The sequence below is a fragment of the Anabrus simplex genome, chromosome 9 (genome assembly GCF_040414725.1).
Source record: "Anabrus simplex isolate iqAnaSimp1 chromosome 9, ASM4041472v1, whole genome shotgun sequence".
Classification (NCBI taxonomy): Eukaryota; Metazoa; Arthropoda; class Insecta; order Orthoptera; family Tettigoniidae; genus Anabrus; species Anabrus simplex.
This window is the reverse complement of record NC_090273.1, coordinates 167,369,860-167,391,289: the sequence shown is the minus strand read 5'-3', so window position 1 is coordinate 167,391,289 and position 21,430 is coordinate 167,369,860. Positions and strand designations below refer to the sequence as shown.

At 37.8% G+C, this 21,430-nt stretch overlaps 1 protein-coding gene across 9 annotated transcripts in view; it reads left to right on the top strand.

Moving 5' to 3' along the window:
- Positions 1-21,430, top strand: part of LOC136881194 (protein turtle) — an 850,346-nt gene that overhangs the window by 711,166 nt on the left and 117,750 nt on the right. For 4 of the 9 annotated variants that reach the window (XM_067153892.2, XM_067153891.2, XM_067153889.2 and 1 more), the window contains one exon: positions 13,614-13,697. The exons of 4 other annotated variants lie outside the window; for them this stretch is intronic. In XM_067153892.2, the coding sequence (XP_067009993.2) occupies positions 13,614-13,697 (84 nt within the window). Of the gene's footprint in view, positions 1-13,381; positions 13,448-13,613; positions 13,698-21,430 lie in introns of all 9 variants that reach the window. One more of the 9 variants, XM_067153893.2, reaches the window with a different exon arrangement.

The following is a 21,430-nucleotide window of genomic DNA, read 5'->3' as shown; positions in this document are numbered from 1 at the left end:
AAAGGATCAGTTCCAAGAGAACCATTCTTCCCCAAAGTTACAGATTGACTTCAGAGTAAAGTATTCGTGCCTCATGCGATTTCTAGCGGGACATGGAACTTGAGCAATTTCAAATCCAAATTACAGATGGATATTTATGCTTTTCTGGTTCAGCCCTAGAGTGGATCATCTGCTTTTTGCCTGCCCTGTGTTTGGAATGAAAAGGCTTATATTTGAGTACCACCTGAACAGTTGTGATCTTGTTTTTTCTAAACCATTGCATGATATTTTCAAGAAGCCTTGTTGTTATAAGCAATTTTTAACATTCATTTTGCACATCTTTAACAAATTGAACTCTTAATCTTTCATTTTAAAATAAAGATTATAAACTACAGCCCTTGTGAAATAGGGCTCCATGCTGTACTGTATTTTCAAGAATAATAATAATAATAATAATAATAATAATAATAATAATAATAATAATAATAATAATAATAATAATAATAATAATAATAACAATAATAATCAATGACAGATGGAGACTGTTGCTGCAATGAAAGATGACAGAGAAAAACCTGTCTTGCTTCCGCTTTGTGCAGCACAAATATCACATGGAGTGACCGGGATTTGAACCATGGATCCCAGCAGTGAGAGGCCGGCATGCTGCCAACTGAGCCACGGAGGGTATTCCTGGCATGCTGCCAACTGAGCCACAGAGGGTATTCCTCCAATGAAATGTACCAAGATGTAATGTTGTTCTGAAAGAAAGAAATTCATTTTGTATTGTAAATGTGGAATTCTCCTAAAACTACCATAACACTCGTTAAAGTCGCCAATACAGGCTGAAAATGAACTTCATATTCAGTTTGTGTACGTTTTGGCGCCCTGCAAGATTGTAGTACATGAAATATGGAGGTCAGCCTTTAAACCCTATAAAATCATGTATTTAATTCAGATTAAAAGCTAAAAAACATTAAAATACAAAAATAGATTAAAAACATGGCGTAGTTAACATTAAATAAAAATTAAAACAAACAGAAACTTCAATTTAAAACCGGCCAATATTCCTTGTCGACTGACTGCTTGTCATTTTTTTCTTTTTTTTTTTTTTTTTTTTTTTTTTCAAGAATCAAGAATCTTTATTTGCCATTGACCATGTACAGTGAAATAGGCTTCGTCAACTGATAATAATTTAGTACTTAATATTACTAAGGCTAAATGAAAACACTAACAATATGCATTTCTAAGGCCCGGTTTCATCAACACTTGTTAAATATATACTAACAAGTAGTTAGTTAATACGGAGTTAAAAATTTAACATCTTGTTAGGTTTCTTGCGTTTCATCAAACTTTTCTTGTGAAATGTTAACTAATCGACTGTTAACCCTCCCAGTATTGCGAACTGGTGAGAATCAAGGAGGCAGTGGTATGAACATGCTGTTTTACAGCGCGCTCTGATGCGCTTTTGTTTGAGCACAGCTGTAAAATATGGCGCGTGAAGTGAAACGGAATCGAAGTTCTAATTTTTCCTCCTTCGAAAAAGCGTTGTTAATTGAATTAGTTAGTAAATATATATAAGTTATTGAGTGCAAGCACACAGATGGCTTGACGATAAAAGTAAAGGGCAAGGCGCGGCAAAAGTCCCCGAGGGTTTCTATGGGGTTAACAGATACTTGTTTAGCGGGTATCCGCTGACACCTAACAAAATCACTTCGTTAATTGTCCCACTTCAAACTGTGTCCGATATGGGAGTTATTAAATATTGTATTGTCGTGTGCAGAACCAGACCACCTAGCAAGTATATCTCTGATTTGGAGGTTAGGCTCACTAATCACCTGAACATTAACATTAACAGAGAAATATCCCTCCCGATTACGATATATTTCGGCCCAATTGCCTCCAGGTGATTGGATTCTTACATGTGTGCAATCTATTGCACCTAGAACAAACACTAGGAAAACGGCTTATTTCATAGAAGTCGCGGATAATTTGCTGACGCTCTTCTACTGAAGGGAATGTAATGTTATATGCCTCCTCCTCATGGATGCTATTGCTGCAGGCACTCGACAAACAACTCTACTAACAGTGGCTTTAGAAATTCCAGCATTATCTCCGGCCATTATGTGAAAATAACCAGTAGCAAAAACTCGTAATATTATCAGTACCTGCAGTTTCTCTTCGTAGGATATTCTAACCTCATTGAATTTCGTCAACAACCTTAGCAACGACTATTTTCGATAACCTGTATCTATGAAGAAATTCCGCATCCTTCAAATTTTCAAAGTCATTATGTCGCTGAACTCTTCTTCGATCAGGATTGTTTTGTAAAAGATCTAAATAGAGCAATTCCGCCTCAAAAGCGAGATTCACAGCAACCATTTTGTAACAGGTTGCTACATGCTAATGTTAGCCATTTAACATTGGAAATGGCTGATGTTAACTTTAATATGCAGTTTAACATTGGTTAATGTTAACAGTTGTTGATGAAACGCAAATATTCTTAAATCGTATGTTAAAATGATTTAACACCATGTTAAGTACTAACATGTGTTGATGAAACCGGGCCTAAGAATTTAGAAGTATTAAAAAATGGATTTTCTATTAACCAATCATACATTTTTCTTTTATAATTACATAAAGGAGTGGACCATGCAGAATGTGGTAATTTATTAAATAATCTTAAACAACTGATTTTATGTGAGTGAGCACTTTTTGACAGCCTGTGAATTGCTTTGCCCCGAGTATCATGAAGGTGAATGTTTTCTCTAGTACTGAATTCATTCTTGTTGTTTTTAACATATGTCAAAGATATATAAATATACAAATTTATAATTGTCAGCATTTTAAACTTAATGAAGAGAGGTCGACAATGGTCAATTGCACCAGCCCTACACATTGTACGGACAACCTTTTTTCTGTATTAGAAGAATATTATATACGTAAGAAGAATGCCCCCATAACAACAGTCCATAAGTAATGTGTGACTGGTAGGTAGTCACTGCTAACTAAATCCCTCAATTTCCATATCAAATGGGCGAATCGTGATATGTTTTTACAAACACAATCAGTGTGTCTCCCAGTTCAATTTGGTATCAATATGAAAACCTGAAAGTTTGACTGACTGACTTTCAATATCTTTGGATAATCCTAGTGTGTGAGAAATAGAGTTTTATCGTGATTGCACAACGGCCTATTGGATGAAAACCAATGCATTTCAGTTGCAAGAGCTTCCTGCAACATCTGATGCAAACCTGAGATGCTCAGGTATCGTCCGCATAGGATATAAGAGCATGAGCTGCAACATTTTGCAGTAAATCATTGACTGCCAGAAGGAATAAAAATTGACCAAGGACAGAGCCCTGTGGCACACCAGTTGTAACTTTCTTCAAAGTGGAATACCTATTTTTAATTGAGACATTCCATAGCTTATCCAGTATGATGATCGACATTTCATTCGAAGACAGTCACCCATAAGAGAAACGAAAGCGCATGACACAAGACGAGATCAGCTAGTGAGAGGAGCAGCAAGGCCTGGCGATGTGGCAGCAGAGAAGCTGAGCGAGCTCATGTTCCGTGTTGACCTTGAATATTTAGAATATACTAGATCGTTGTCAGTGTTTGTATGAAGCAGTCCTTGGAGATGAAAAATATACTGCATGTTTTTTTAATATCATTAATCGCTAAGAGTGATTAAAAATTCTGTTCAGTGGGTGGAATTTCTCAAATCTCTATGTATTCTGAAAATCCACATTCCATTGCAACTGAGGTTTCACTGCTGCTGCTACCATCACAAGTGTGATCCTTGTATTTTCTCTGCAATTTGAGCAACCTTCAATTTCTTCCACGCATCCTCGTTCCCGACCTGATCTTGTCCGGTCAAGCTGATGGTTTCCATTTCATGAACTCCCTGTTCAGGCCCAGCAGCTTGACACTTTAGATGCAATGGAATTTTCCTATCACACAGGTCTCCAGTATCCTGGCATGTAGTAATGGCAGTGCAGTCAGAAGTGTCTTCTTCAGATTGTTGCTGTTAGCTAGCACATCATCGTACTCTTCGCACACATTGCCAGCCAGTACCATTCTTCACCATTTGCTATGCATTTTTCTATTTTTGTTTTGTGAATTTGGACAAATTTTGCAATGAAAAACCATGATTTATTGTAGGACTTCATCTATATATTAATCCAGTAGAAACAAATTATTGTATCAAATATATTCATTGATTTCTCAGTTTCAAAATATTGAAACTGATTTCTATGCTGTCTAGCAATTTTATTTGCATGTCATTTAAACTGTTGTTCAGTCAAAGTTTCACCGATTGTGGCTCTATACTAATTGATAGTGTAGCAAAGTAAATTTTGTACAATTCTTAAGCATACCCATTTCCATTATTACTATCAGCATATGATATTTATTTTATGATGCACTAAAAATTATCTCACCTTATTTGTCTTGTTCCTTACGACCTGTTTTTACTATCTTTTAAGTATTTTTTCCCACTGATAATGAAGCATTTAATTCACCACTTTATGTTCCTACTGATCAGACATCGTGGAGATTTGTATGCTGCGGTAGGCAGTGACCATGTTTCCAGTGCTGTCGTCACATGGAAAACTGGCATCGTCCCGTTTAATGAGGCAGTGCACCAGTAACGTCTCCAGTGAGAGGCAGACACAAAGAGCAACAGCACGACACCATAAACTGTCAGCAACACGTTCTGAGATCAAGAAAGCGGAACTCAAACAGGGATGATAGGACACCATTTCAAATTAGAGTAAACTTAGTAAGATCTGAAAAACAGACCCAGTGCTAGCAGGGAAAAAGAAGAAGAAGATGAAGATGATTGCAATTAACAAACTCATATTATTTATGGGGTGTACCTAATGAATGTGTAGGGTAGCACATTCATCATGCCAGCTGAGAGTGCAATTGATGTGCACAAATTCTACCAGTTGTAAGCCTAGTTTACAGGACATTTTGCTCAGAAAGTAATGAGCAACGGCTGTGAGCCTTCTTCTTCTTCTTCTTCTTCTTCTTCTCTTTCAAGAGTTCCCATCATTGGCAGTCACTGTGGTGTCTTGCAGCAGATGTCGTCACCCCCTATCAACATCAAAGTGTGGCATAGAATACGACTGAGATCTCGTGACTTTCCTTCCACATTGTATGCAAACATTTGGACCATGACCAAGGAAAAATCAAAAGTATCAGGGAATAAATAATGGGAAAGCAACCTAGATATTGAAACCTAAATTAGGTAATTATGATCACAGTTCGGAGTTTTCCACGTCACATGTCTAAAATTCTTGTAATGATGTTCAGCTCTTTGATTTATTGATATTTTGTTGTGATATGGTATTTCAGACTGATGTGAGTTGGTGGGTTCAAGGCAGACATGATGTACTAAGGTTGTCGACTTCATTTCCCTTGTGTCCTACAATAATAATAACAATGGCCATCTGACCACGGAGCCAGACAGTATCCTGGTCAGTGATTGTCTTCAAGTACAGGCAGTAGGTCTGTCTGAAATAGAGTAAGCACTTGCTCTACTTTTCCTAAATTCTTCCCTTTGTGGCAACACCCCTTTTCGCTACCATCGTTCATTCAGTTTTGTTTCTCTTCCATAGCTTATCCCATCTTCTTCTGCTTGAGTCTCGGCTACGGTGTAAGGAACGAAGCCGGGGTCGGTTGTAGCTAAGGACTTTTGGATATATAAAGCACATCCTGTTGAGAAGCGAATGTGCACAGATTGTAAAGTCATACCAGACTTGGTATCGACTTGTCATGAGTGATCTGGTGATGGCAGGAAAGTGTCGGAGAGAAAAGAAAGAGGATTCAAATGGTATCATCTACAAGACGGGAGGAGGAATGTACTGAGCGAGTAGTGAGTTTTATTCTAGAGCTGGAATGATGTTGCAACCAAATTCAACTCAACGAAGTGTGGGAAACTTTCCGAGGAGTAATTTTCTCTACTGCAGAATGCATCTGCGGAAAGGCAAAAGGAGGGAAGTGAATGAACTGAGTGACACGACAGCTATAACACAGAAGAAAGAGAAATACAAGGAGTGGCAAAAGCAGCACACCAGCAAGCAAAGAAACCAGAAGACAGGATGATAGACCAGCTAAAAGTCAAGATAACAGGATGCAAGACATTGCTTCTCACTCTAGACTCTGAAAGACTAAAGAGGAGGAAATATTATTTTGAGAAACTCATGAATGAAGGAATCCATCAAGAAAGCAAAGAGGAGGAGTTCTCCTAGGATGAGAGTGAGTTAAGGAATGGAAACTTGGCTCACCTGATGAAGTTTGAGTGTAACTGTGCCAGTATATCACCGTCCAATCATTAAGGCCAAGAAGCAATAAGTAAGATCTGTTATGAGGGCAGTACAAGTTGCACTATGTATTTATTGAGAAGTCTCATCCGGGTAAGCCTCAAGAAACAGACAGGGACACATCATTATGTTGCAGTCGAGTGACATCAGGGTTCAGCCTTGTCGCCATTCGTTTTTAACACGGTGATGCAACAAATTCAGCAGATAACTCAAAGAGCAGAGCTAAAGAAGTGGGTGGAAGAATTGGAACGTGAAGGTCTGAAAGTTAATGAAAGGAAAATGCTGACCTGGGGAGTGTGAATGTGAGCCAGATGTGAGGAAACTAAACAGCAAGCATGACGATGGGAAGGAGGAGAAGATACTTGACTAAGCAGAAGTGACGATAGTAGGTGTCACTCTTGCTGATCATACTTACGGCGGCACGAAGGCCCCTTGCAGAGGAAGACTCAAACTGATCAGTACTCAAGCTTCCTGCTATAATAACATCACTGTTGTGTTGAGACAAGGCATGGAGGAAGAAGCTCATTGAGTCCCAGTTCAGTTTATTTGACATGCCTCATGTGTATTCTGTTCTCTACTGATTCTTTTATGTGTAGTCTTACTAAGTTGCTGATGGACTAAGAGTACTCAGAGAGGTTCCTCACACACCTCTGTCAGCCATACAACTCCTTGTTGGACCTCAGCTCTAGACTGCTCTATGATACAACTTTTATTATAATTTGGGTCCACCTTATTCAATACATAAAAATTGTTGCATAGATGTAATTACAACATATATTTCAATCAGTACTAGTTTTGACGCCCCACTGCGTCGTCATCAGCTGATAGAAGTTTGTAGAAAAATTGACAATCATATAAGTTTTATCAGTGCCAAATTGATCACAATTTAGACCCATATTAACAACATGAAACTGTGTTAAAAGTATACTGTCTCTAAGTTAATATTTTCTACAAGTCCAAGACTTGCGAGTCTTATGCCATGAACTGATAAAAACATATGCAAACCGGTTTGCTCACTTATGATATAAAGTGGATTTAAAAGAACAACAAATTAAAAATTGAATATTCTTGAAGCTCTACGTGCTTAACTTATTGCACTTCTTAAAACTTGACGTAGTATCGAAGTAGAAATAATTCAATAAAAACTACATTATCCCTTTAATGGAGCAATCTTAATGAGGTGGAAACGAGCAATAAGTCCTTTGAGATGTTATCAAGAACAACGTTCGCAGTTCAATGCGGACCTGTAATAAGAAGAATGTAATAAACTATCACTTCACCGAAGAGACAACATAAAAATTGTGTCTTATAATGTAATTGTTTTTACTTGACTCACCTCAAAAGGTCACTGTCCATGCGAAGCGCAATGAAACACAGCAAGCAGTGTTGTGATAAAAATCAAGTATCCGAGGTTGGACGAGACTGAAGACGGGAAGTAGGGGAAAGTGATAGGAGTAATTGAGGAACGGCAACTTGTTGGAGCTCTGGAGGGTGTGGTCATAAGAAGCAACTAGCAAAGCTATTACGCATAATACAAAACACCGACCTATTGACCGGGACATGTATGTTTTTTAAAAATGCAATAAGGAAATCAAATAGAATATTTGATTTTTCATAAATCTCATTTAAATTAAGGTTTTGATTGAAATACTGTTCTAGGTGTATATAGCAACCCTCCGTAACATCCAGCAAACTTCCTTTTCCTAAGTTCTCCAAGACCTCAATGTCCTGTTCTATAGATGTCATATCGTGCATATGCTGGCCTACTGCGGAAAACCTGTTATATTTTATGGCATTCTGTATATCTAATGTTAAAGTTTCATCCTGTTTGACCTAGATATGTGCACCCACTGTCGTTACATTTAAATCTATACACACCCGATTTGGAATATGGGTTTTGTTCTATTGACTGTGGCTGAATTATGCAATACATCTGTACTATTATTATCGGTACGAAACGAAACCCTGACATTATGCTTCTTGAAAATATTAGTAAACTTATATAGGCCCTATATTCTTATAAGTAACTATTGCGAACACCTTTTGATCAGGTTTGTCTTTGAGCAAAGTGGTTTGTAAACGGTACCTACACTTGTTGATGATACGTTCAATACATCATCATCATTTCTTCACTCCAGCAAGCCGGGTGCGGTTGTGTACGAGCCTCCTCCAGTTTGTCCTATCCATCCACAGATGCTGCTCACATATCGTCCCCACAACGGCAAAATAGCCAAAGTGACAAACTAGGGAAAGTGTAGTTGTGAAGTTTTGGTCTAGATTTTATTATTTATATAATGTCTAACTCTCTAAAAATGTATCACATTTGCAGCTCGTTCTGTATGTCTAACACACAAAACCAATCATTAAATATCAAAATTGATTTGACATGAGTAATCACAACTTCTTTCAACTCTCCTAATTTTTTGCCAATTTGCAGATTCGTTAGTTTGCCAGAGCAGGGACGATATGTGCCACTAGTTTACATCTCTAATTTCAAGGTCCTTCATTATCTGTTTTTCCCAAACATCACGAGGTCTTCCTCTTGGTCTCTTTCCAAGAACATTCTGGTCAAAGTATGTTTGAGGAATCCTGTGAGGGTCCATTCTTTTCATATGACCATACCATTGCAATCTCTTCGCTTCTAGAGTCTCAAGCAAGCTTCTTTCCAATCCAAGCTGTTGTTCGATATCCACATTCCTTATTTTATACATTTTTGTTTTTTGTAGACAAGAACAGAGAAACTTCATTTCTGTTGCCTGAAGACGACTCTTTGTTGGTCCAGTAAATGTTGCTGCTTCCAGGCCATACGTCAATATAGGTACTAGATATATTTAGTACAAGCTGATCTTGGAAACTAACGGAAATGTTTCATCCCAAAGTACTTGACGTACAGCATGGTAGAATTTGGAAGCTTTCTGTATTCTGTCACTAATCTCTTGATGTATGGTATTGTCTGATGACAGAACACTACCTAAATACTGGACGTTGTCTACAATATCCACCTCCTCATCTCCAATTCTTAGATGAACAGTTGGAGAGTTTCTACTCATCACCACGCCAACTGTCTTTGTTTTACTGATTTTGAGACCTAAGGTTGTAAAAGCTTCATGCCAGAGATGTAGTCTAGTTTGTACTTCTGCTTCTGTCTCACCTCATACCATTACATCATCAGCAATAGTTGTTGGATGCTTTCTCTTTACCGCTTTTAAAACTTCATCCATTATGATTATGAAGAGAAGTGGTGAAAGACAACTTCCTTGCTGGACTCCACTCTTCATTTCAAACCAACCTGACCTTCCATCCTGGACCTGGACACAATACTTGGTGTCATCATATAATCGTTGTACTCGTGCTATGATGTCACCGGGCACTTTCTTATGTCTCAAACATTCCCATATATGCCTGCATGGTACATGGTCATATGCTTTCTCGATGTCCAGAAAAACAGTTATAAGTGTTTTAATTTTCTCCCAATACTTCTCATAGAGCATTCTGGTGGAAAAAATGAGGTCTATAGTTATCTATGAGGTCTAAATCCATGTTGTTACTCCTTAAGTGTAGGTTCAACATATTTTCTAATCCTGCTTTCAAGAATGGATTCGTAGGTTTTGAGGCCATGTGACAGCAGAGTTATACCTCTGTAGTTGGTACATTTCTTTCGATCACCTTTTTTCAACAATGGGATGATGACTCCTTGCTTCTAGTCATTGGGTATTACATTCTCTTTCCAGATTCTATTTAGTACCCTGTACATCCACTGTTGTCCTACCTCCCCTAGTGCTTTGATCATCTCAACACTTAATTCATCTGATCCTGTTGATGTGTTGTTTTTCATCTTAGATATTGCTGTCTCTACTTCCAACCATGTCAGACTAGTGGTATTTGTGCTGCCAAAATCATAAGGTCCGTCATCTAATGGAATGACATTTTCATAACAGTTCAGCAAAGTTTCAAAGTGGTCTTATCCCTAGTCACCTCACCATTAGGAAGTTCTACAGACAGGATAGATTCATTTTGAGTTGTTCTACTCTTCACAATACTGTATAACAGTTTTTTATTTCCATCCTGTGTTATTTTGGTAACCAGGTCTTCCTTGCATTTCTGCTTTTCAGCTACAACCAACTGTTTGACCTGTATTTTTTTCTTTCTGTAAAGTGACAGCTTCTCCTCTATTTCATGTTGATCTCCCCTGTTCTTGCTTGATATAAGGATCTTCTTGCACGGTTTCTGTCAGTGATAGCCTTTTTAATATCATCATTCCACCAGGCAGTTTCTTTAGGTTTTGTTTTTTGGCTCTGTCGTTCACATACTTTTTCTGCTGTACCAACTACAACCTTCTTTAGAGTATCCCATTCTTCATCTACCAATTTCAGACCCTTTTGTTACAGACTTTGGGAGGTCTTTCCTCTCCAATAGCTGCAACCAACAGTCTATGGTCTCCACCAAGGTCTTCACTTGGAATGACCTTAACATCATTGACATTTTTCCATATATTTCTATCTATCAGAATATAATCTATTACTGTACCTATTTTATCATCCCAGCTATATCTTGTGATTTTATGGAAGTCCCTTTTCTTGAACCAAGTGTTACTCACTATCAGGTTGTTTCTCATGCATAGATCTAGCATATATTCTCCCTCTTCATTTCTGTTTCCCATTCCATGAGGGCCCAGTATGGATTCATATCCTGTTCATTGTGAGCCAACTTGTGAATTAAAATCACCCATTACAATTAGATTGTCATACTCATTGTGTTCTTCCAAGTTATTAAGGAAGTTGACCTTTTCCTCTTTTGACCATCCTACCTGTGGAACATAGACTTGGATCACATTGTACTTTTTCCCTCCAAAGTTCACAGATAACTTAATTATCCTTTCACTAACAAACTCAACTTCACTACAAGCATCTATATCTTTATGTATTAAAAATCCTACTCCATTCTTAGACTCTACTTCATGTCCAGACCAGTAGAGACTATAGTCCAATCTGATATTCATTTTCCCAGTTTTCTTCCACTTTGTTTCACTCAGGCCCATGATCAGAAGTTTCCTCCTTTCCAAGAGGTCGACCAGCTCTTCAGTTTTGTTTGTCAATGTCAGGATGTTTAATGTTCCCGCTCTGATACTTTGTCTTCGTTTGGTTTGGGTAGCTGGTGTAACATCGGGCTGTAAACCGTCATTCGCACCAAACTGATGTCGTCGTCGTGAATTCCTACATCCGAGGCTCGTATTATTCTGGAAAGCAACTTCTTCAGTAATCCCTCTGGTGACCTGCTGAGCCTAACGCAGGCAGAAATTTTCTTTCAGGGTTTTCTCCCTTAGCCTTTGGTGTCCAGTCACCTCAACCTACAAGGCAGCAGGTGTTGTACTCATATTAATCCCAGAATACAGGGCTGCCTCTTCCACCATCTCCACCGTACCGAAGTCCACCTTCTCCGCTGTAGAAGTCATTGAGGTCTCCACTTGTAACCCTGAGTTGGGATCCTTACCGGATGTTACACACCGGGTCAGTGTGCTCTGGGACTCACATAGGCAGGGGCGCCACTCCCTGGGTAGGACTGCCTCCGAAAAGGGTCCCTACCAACAGCATTCACTAAAACCATTAGCCTTAGCCATTGAATTGTTTAAGTTAAGTTCTTTATTCAAATTAGCCTTTGTCACGGGGATCCTAAAAGCCCGTTCTACTAAACTATTGTATGTAGAGTTTTTTTTTATTCTGTGGGTGTTCTGAGTCTTGTCTAATAGTGACTGCCATTTGTGTAGGCTTTCTAAAAATACTGTAAGCAAAAGAGGAATCTGATCTGTTGAATTTAAGTCTAGAAAATTAATTGATTTATTACTTTCTGATTCCAAAGTAAATTTTATCTGTGGGTCAATGTTATTAGGTACATCTAGAGTAGCCATTGCATCCCTAAACATTCATCTAAAATTACTAATGTATCATCCACATATCTAGACCAAAACAGAATGTTGTCAAATTCCCTGTCGTTCTCCATCATGTAGGTTTCCAAAGAATCCAAATAGATCTCCGCCAAGATTCCCGATTTTGAGCTGAGTCACGTTAAAACAATTGCATTATAAGACACAATTTTTATGTTGTCTCTTCGGTGAAGTGATAGTTTATTACATTCTTCTTATTACAGGTCCGCATTGAACTGGGAACGTTGTTCTTGATAACATCTCAAAGGACTTATTGCTCGTTTCCAACTCATTAGGATTGCTCCATTAAAGGGATACTGTAGTTTTTATTGAATTATTTCTACTTCGATACTACATCAAGTTTTAAGAAGTGCAATAAGTTAAGCACGTAGAGCTTCAAGAATATTCAATTTTTTATTTGTTGTTCTTTTAAATCCACTTTATATCATAAGTGAGCAAACCGATTTGCATATGTTTTTATCAGTTCATGGCATAAGACTCGCAAGTCTTGGACTTGTAGAAAATATTAACTTAGAGACAGTATACTTTTAACACAGTTTCATGTTGTTAATATGGGTCTAAATTGTGATCAATTTGGCATTGATAAAACTTATATGATTGTCAATTTTTCTACAAACTTCTATCAGCTGATGACGACGCAGTGGGACGTCAAAACTAGTACTGATTGAAATATATGTTGTAATTACATCTATGCAACAATTTTTATGTATTGAATAAGGTGGACCCAAATTATAATAAAAGTTGTAATCTTGGTTCAATACGGACAAACAATGTTTATTCATAGGCTCTAAAGCACTCCTGAGATTTTCTCAGTCAGGGGAGGCACTCTGGTCTGACTGCTGTATGATACTCAGGTTCTTTCTGGGGCTCTGAAGCACTCCTGAGATTTTTTCAGTCAGGGGAGGCACTCTGGTCTGACTGCTGTATGATACTCAGGTTCTTTCTTGGGCCCTAAAGCACTCCTGAGATTTTCTCAGTCAGGGTAGACACTCTGGTCTGACTGCTATATAATATTTGGTTCTTTCTTTGTTTGTGAAAGATTTTTGTCGAGGACTAAGGGAAATGAAGCGTTACCATGCTACACCTGTGAAGTAACATGTTATTGAAGTGTGCTCCTTTCCTGTGCTCACAGATGTGATGCGTTCAGTTCCGAATATCCCCAACTCAGAGAAAACATTCCCACCTTCTCCACCCGATGGTAAGAAAATGTCTGTCTGTGCATGTAGTCTGCATGGATGTGATCAGTCATGAGCTTTTGCTGTGGGATATACACATTTTATCACTAGTCCACAGTAACGTAAGTAAGTGTTTGTGTGTTGCTTCTAACTTGTATGTTTAGACAGACTGCATTTTGTGTAATTTAGGAATTAAAATTGCTGTGGACTGCAGCCACGATGATTTCAAGTTGCTTATCGAAGCTCTCGGTGTCAACATTGCTTGCAGGACAGGTGAGATGGATGTTTGACGTTTTTCTCTGTCCTAGACTTTCTACTATTGTGCTCGAACAAGTTTCATCGGCAGTGAAGAGCTGTATCCATAAAGTGCTTTAGAATTTGCATGAAGCAAGACTTGACAAGACAAACAATAGTCAACGCCTTCCACAGCACTCTGTCCTCTATACTCACTCCCTAGGCTCTATTGTTTCTGTAGGATGTAGATACCGTGCGCTCATACATACATATTGCAGAGAGCTTGCTTCCTTCGTCTGTGTTCTCACGTAGGCCATCTTTGGTTTGTTTCCTGCTTCCTTTCTTGCTTTCCAATAGTTCTTCATTATTTCACTGTGTTTTTCCTTCTTCTCTTCTGTTCAGATGTTATTCCATTCGTTCTTTCTCCTGGAAACCATTGAATTTTTGTATAAATGTCCTAAAAATTGTTCTTTCCTGCATTATACCAGCTGCATCCACTGGAGATGAGGACAAACAAATTGTGAGTACGTATGTGGTCTTGAGGATTTGTCAAGAATGGTTACTCCTGCATCAGCTCCTTGTTGATAGAACGAGATGGTTGGTTCGTATTGTATGACCAGTGTCACTACAGATCTGCATTCAGGGCAATCGCCCAGATGGCAGATTCCCTATCTGTTGTTTTTCTAGCACTTTCTTAAATTATTTCAAGAAATTGGAAATTTATTGAACATCTCCCTTGGTAAGTTATTCCAATCCCTAACTCCCCTTCTTATTTGTCCTCCTGAATTCCAACTTTATCTTCATTTTGTGATCTTTCCTACTTTTAAAGACACCACTCAAATTTATTTGTCTACTGATATAATTCCACGCCATCTCTCTACTGACAGCTCGGAACATACCACTTAAAATGTATATAGGAAAATATATAATATTTATTTCCACCTATTCAATACAATACAAGATGTTGGCATTTAAGTTAAAACATTTTTTTTTTTTTAATGTGAGACATGTTTCGCCTCTTACTGTGAGGCATCTTCAGTCACTATCAAAACCTTTTATTTTTGTCAGACAACAGGTTGAAATTATCCTAAAATATGTTTGATAATTATTGTAGGTTACAGTTATTGTAAAAATGTTCCTGAATAACTAAAAATCTAATATAATGATGAAATCATTCACTTGATGAATAGGATGTCATTTGATGGTACAGTAGCAAGAAATGGCTTGAAGCCTTAGTCAATACCAGATATCCAACACATAGTGGAAAGAGTATAAAAACATTACAGTGAAGATATACAATGCATTCAAATGATATTTTAAAACTAGTAGATTCTTAGGTAGTACACATAAAGATGGAGGTGTCATATAATTATGAGTGACAGTTGATGGCTTAAAGCCGTAGTCAGTGTTCGAAGTATAAGTAAAATAACATGCTAATATATAATGAATAAATATGAAATAAATTACATTGTTGAATATAAAATGTAAAGGAAAAACATTCCAATTTTGCTGGGCAAATATTATTTAACGTTAGCATATGTTTGCATGTGAGGTTTAATGGTCGACAGTTCATAGGTTGTATGTAGATTTGATCGGCGAGATTGTGTTGACACGAAGTTTGTAGTTAGCTTAAATTTATTTTAAGACATCCAAGTAAGTTTGTAGAGATGATGATGAGCTGTTATTCTTTATGTTGGTATGATTATGACACGAAGGTTGAATGGCGGTTGTTTTCTTCATCTGGTGACAATATATATTTTCAAAACATTGATAGTAGAAATTTATATTATTGAAGATATTGTGGAAGTTTGATGGGGCTGTTGAATTATTGTTGTGATTGGTTGGTTCTGAAATGAAGAAAAACTGTAGTTAATTTTGATGAGAATGAAAAGAAAAACTTGGGAATGTTTTGTCAAAGTGTTGTTGGAGAGAAGATGTTGGTACTTACCTATGACGTTGTTGGCCCGTTTGACTTGTTGTGTGAACCGCAGGTTCCAGACCATGCGTATTATACACAGATAAATAATAAATATAATAATAATAATAATAGACATAAAATGTGAATACAGAAATAGTAAATAATAGAAACACTTAATATGAATAAGGAAATAGTAAATAACGCAGTGGCGGTGTATTCACATCAAAACATGGAAACATGACGAGTATCTTTTGATATGCAAACTTACATCAAATACAAGGGAACACTTACAGGCCTAAAAATGACAACTAAGACAGGAGAGTGGAAGGTGCAAGGGGCCTTATGAGGTCCACGGGAACGTATGACATTATGGGGGAGAAAAGACAAGAAACACCCTCTAGCTCAACTATATTAAAAATATCACACGAAAAATTACAAAAACAAAGTTAAATCACAAAGCAGGCGATACTTAACGCTTTTGACAAACTGATACAATTACGAATCCAAAAACACAACTGAATGGATTGTTGATTAAAAAAAAGCAGGTGAAAGACATGAAATTACCAACATTGGGAATCTAAGTGAAACTCGGACACGTTAAAATTAAATCTTTAAAAATGACATTAAGAAAAGAAATACCAAAGTAATTAAATTAAATGAAACCAGAAAACATTGAGAATAACATTGAAATAACACTTACAACAGAAAGGCAGGAGTTCCCTCTCGCTAGGGCGGTCGGATGTAAATGACACCAAACACACACGTGATTATTCTGAAGCCAGCAGAAAGTACGGAAAAGGCCCGATCCCAACCGACCAATAGGAAACAATTTCCACTAGATTCGCTAAATTTTTGCCAAAAGAAAATCTTGTTATTCTAACGAATGAAATTGCATGACCATATATGCTCATATTAAGATAGTTAGCAACTTCTCAAGATTTCCTATTGCGACACCTATTTCACCACCCGTAACCGCGCGTGCGGTACACGCTGTTTCGAATTAAATGTTACCAAATTACATCATGATATACAGATCACTTAATCACTCTTGCAATGTTAACAATCCAATCTTGAGGTTTTCTTAAATTACATTTTTACTAGTTACATAATTTTTTAATCAAAATACTTCTTGCATCCTGCAATGTTCATACAGTTCAATATTTCTTGCCTATTGACTAAAAGAAAAATTATTACACGCATATTTCAATACATAGAATAATTCCAGTAGAGTCCAGAGTTCCAACCAAAAATGAAATCCTACAGACACTTTAAATAAAAACTTTAAAATTATATTTCCACTATTGCAGTTCTCTGTCTCACCATATACTACATTCTACATTTAAATGAAATTAAGGGGAGGCGTAAATGGACATTTGAAGAATCTTGCAACGCCACAATTGCACCACACCACAAATTTTTTTTATCTTTGTTCTCTTCAGGAACGTCCATACAGGCAAAAACAAGTAGAGCGTTGGTATCGCTGTTAAGCGAAGGCGCTGTCAGCGGCCGATGGGCAACGTCTCCATCCATATTACAGTCCCACCATTGCTCTCCTACAGCCTCAGCACGGCCCACCAGCTTAGTGAACTGGCTCCCAAACAGGCGAAGGTTGTTGGCGCAACATTGCAGACTGCCGCCATCGTATACACCTTCCCATTCCACCATCAGACATTAGTGGCCAGTAGGTGCGTTGCAGGCTCCAAACAGACACCCCAGGTTGAACAGGGTCAGTAGTATTGCAGTCACTGGAACATAAACAGACGCAGCAGAAACTTGGAACTGAAGAAATAAGGCCACTGGCCTAAACTATCGATGACTTAAGGTTTGAGTTTCGAAGGGTTTTTTTTGTAACAATAACAAGACTCCTTAGGGAGGTTCCTCTTATAGATCTGGGATACTCCAGCCCCCTTGGCAAGTGTTATTTCAGAATTTAGGGCAAGTTAAAAAATTAAAAGAAAATCTGCCCGAGTTTACCCTAGTACCAGGAACATTACAAAACCCCTAACTATTCATATGAATAAACTTCTGATCTTACCCCAAAAGACATTACATTAAATTATACCTAACATGGTGACAGCAACCATGCCCATTACAATTAATATTCTTAATTAAACTATAAGATCCAGGAAATTGCCAGCCATTTTTCAAAAGAAAATTTGCTTATAACTAAATAAATTCCTTATAACTACTAAATTAAGTTATGGTTGTGCATTCTTAATCACCCAACGTTAAGAAAGAACCAAACAAATAAAAATAAAAAATTTAGAAAGTTGCAAGGAACTCATAACAGGGAAATAAAGTACTAAATTACGGTAGCTTGCATTCACCTTCAATGAATTGAGGTTACTAAGTCACTATTCATTTACCATGTCATGTACTCATAAAACTTTTGCACAGATAAACTCACATTACGTATTACGTATCACACAAGTCTAATTAAGGCGCAATTAGGCCAGAAATACCTAATCAAAATCACATTACTTTACCAACAAGAACTCAAAAATGAAAAATGAAAGTGATTCAAGGGTGCACATACAGAAATCCAACTCACTGATATAAGAAATAAAAAGGTACAAGTTCAACCTTCATACCAGAGATTACCAGAAAACCGCACGACACACAAGAGTACCAAGCTTATCTGTCCTCCGACATATACACAGGCAACATCACATCAAACCACCAAAACAAGTGCGACGATCCCTGAATCAGCATAACCAACGAACGGTAAAAGGCACAAACGACCTCAATACTGACTCTCCATCACATGACCCAGTACATGACCTCAAGTACACTTGAACTTATCTCACGACAATGAGACTCTTAGGGCCAATATCGTACTCCAGAAGAGGAACGTCCTCTCAGCACCTTAAGCCGTAAGTCTCAGTACACACACATGTGCCTACCCAAGGCACCCAATACAAACACACAATAATATACGAAAATGGTGGGACAGATACAGCATGGCTACCAAAATCTCGAACCTTACTCAGTTTACAGTATCCCATACTACTGCAAATTGAGTAAATGAATTCAGAAGACACGAAACCCGTAATGCAAGAAATTTTTAATATCGATAAAAATCGAACAAGACAAAACAAACAGGAAAATTAACTGAGTGGCTTAGCTAAATCACGATACCTCCAGAATTTCACCAGTGACAAATTTAAAATAACAGAAAGGAAAATCTTGATAACCTGCAGACCTACTATGAATTTAACAACAATTTATAGCTTAGCATGTGTCTGTGTCTGTCTGTCAGGTCATCAGCCCAGAGGCTGGTTGGATCCTCAAATAGCACCACTAAATGTTATGCGGTTATAAGGAAACCCCAAAAACCAATGACAGCACCAAAATGAGGCGTACTAGCCAAGATGAGGAGTGAGGTAGCTTAGCATAAGGACACCAAAATGAACATTTGCAGAAAATCTTCCTAGTATTTATTCTTACAATCAAAGAGACATAATTTTCCATCTAGGCACCTAATACCAAGAAAAAGATTATGAGGAATATCATACCAGATACACTAGATTTCAAACCTGTCACGAGCACAAGTGCAGATCCGTAACGCATCAAATTTTGCCCAAAATGAGCCTCAGCCTAGCTGGTCTATTAATATGGTGAGCACGTTCCACCCTACGAGACTCAGAGTCAACGTAGACCCTCCTGGTAAGTATAGGAACACACGGGTTAATAAATATACGTGACACAAAACACAAGACAAACTAGGAGGAAACTGTCCCCAAAATAGTCCCATTCCTATTCAGAAACGAACCCAGTTCCAGAAAAAAACAAAAAAAACACAACATGACCGGAAATTTAAGTACATACTGAGCGAAAACATGACGTAAAATTACTTTTGAAAGATCTCACACATGGAATACTGCCAAATATAACACACCAGGTGACAAGAAACAAAATTTAGAAAATAATTTGCCAAAACACTAGGTTTACAAACAGAAAAACTCTCGAAGAAATAGACGCAACTTAAACCTCAAAATTATTGCCGACAATTTACGGAGAAAAACATCTCAAAAAAACAAAAGAGACTCCATGCTAAAACTTTACCAAAACACTCACTACTATCTGGAAGAACGAGAAAATCACGACATGAGTAACTTTTATAAGATGGAAATTTGTGCGCACATAAACTCGGAGTAAGTCAAGCAATCCTCTGTCTTCAACACTTACGCAATTCAGCTGTTCGGGAGATAACATTACTAGGTCATGCAGAAAGTACAGCACTTAGCATAAATTAATGACATAGCCTAAAGCGACAAGTAATCCCACAAATTTTAAGATCAAAACACACATATAGAAGAAAATTTAAAATAATCAATCACGTAGAAATTCATTAAAGAAGACTTTCGGAAAGCAAACACAGCACACGAAATGTGAAGATATCACCTTACTACAAAACACGTGGTCAAACGAAATCTTGCCACACAGGAACATTTATTAAAATTAACGGAAGCAAAAACTTGTTACAAATAGTGACGCACCATTTCCTCCAACCATTAATTACAAATAAAACACAGCAACACAAGACTGCACATCACGGAACGAAAAACACATGATGCGTAAAACTCGCGCAAGAATCATGAAAAACAAGAACCGGGAATTAAGAATAGACACGTAACCTATATACAACCTAAGATTTAAAATTAATTTTAGAAAAGTTAGCCGAGAATTATCATTGTAAGCCTTTTATCTTTCCATAACACATGGTCTTGCTATAAAATGTAACCGTAATCGGGACAATTACGCTTGCACATAATAATAATAATAATAATGCGGTAATAAAATATGAATATAGGAATAGTTGTAAATAAGACAGTGGCGGTGTATTCACATCAGAACATGGAAACGTGACGAGTATCTTACGATACGCAGTATTAAATCTTGACTTGTCTTGATGGGATAGCTTCGCTTGGGAGCGGTATACCCAGCCACGCATCCTATAATCAAACACAAAATATGGAGGAGGCGGAAGCACAAAAAAACAAATGTAAAACAGGGGGTTACGAATTCAACTACAAATCTACCACACAGGAAAATCACAAGGACACGAGGTACTAGACTTCACGCCATAGTGACCGATACTTGGCGACTTTCTGCCAATCACACACATGACCGGGTCGACACATAAGGGAAAGAAAAAGGGACATAACCTACAGTAAACAGTTGGTGTCATAAAGGAAATTCGAGGGGGCAACTACCGTGGTAGGCGTGGGATCTAGTATCCAACACGTCAATTGAGTAGGTAACGCGAATTGTGTTCAAAAAAAAGGTTGTAACCATTTACGCCTGCTAACTTCAAGTAACGGACACTGAAAAAGTATATGATTAATGGTAGCAATCGACGTACTACACTTACAGAGTTTGGACGCGACCAACTTCATCCGAAATAATTGATCCGGCGTGCACACATGGTTAAGCCGCATACGGATAAGATTAGTAATATGACGTCGAGTATAAGGATGTTTTGTAAACCACGGCGAACAAGGGACATTCGGTAGGAGTGTGAATAAATGCCGTCCTGTACGACACGCGGGGTTACTCCACTCAGTCTGCCAAATCTGTCGTATTGTCTCGCGACAACTGCTCCAAAACTCCATGAATGGCAACATCAAAGAAAACGTCACACCCTGACCATGTGCAGTTGCTTGAGCTAAGAGATCAGCCTATTCGTTACCAGTGATATGTGAATGACCCGGAACCCAGATTAATGTAATCTTTTACCTCGTTGGTGAAGATCGAAATAAACTTTTCGAAGATTTTGAATGTACCAATGGGATCGGGAACTGGGATTTTTTAAAGCCTGAAGGACACTCAAGGAATCGGAAGCAATGTATAC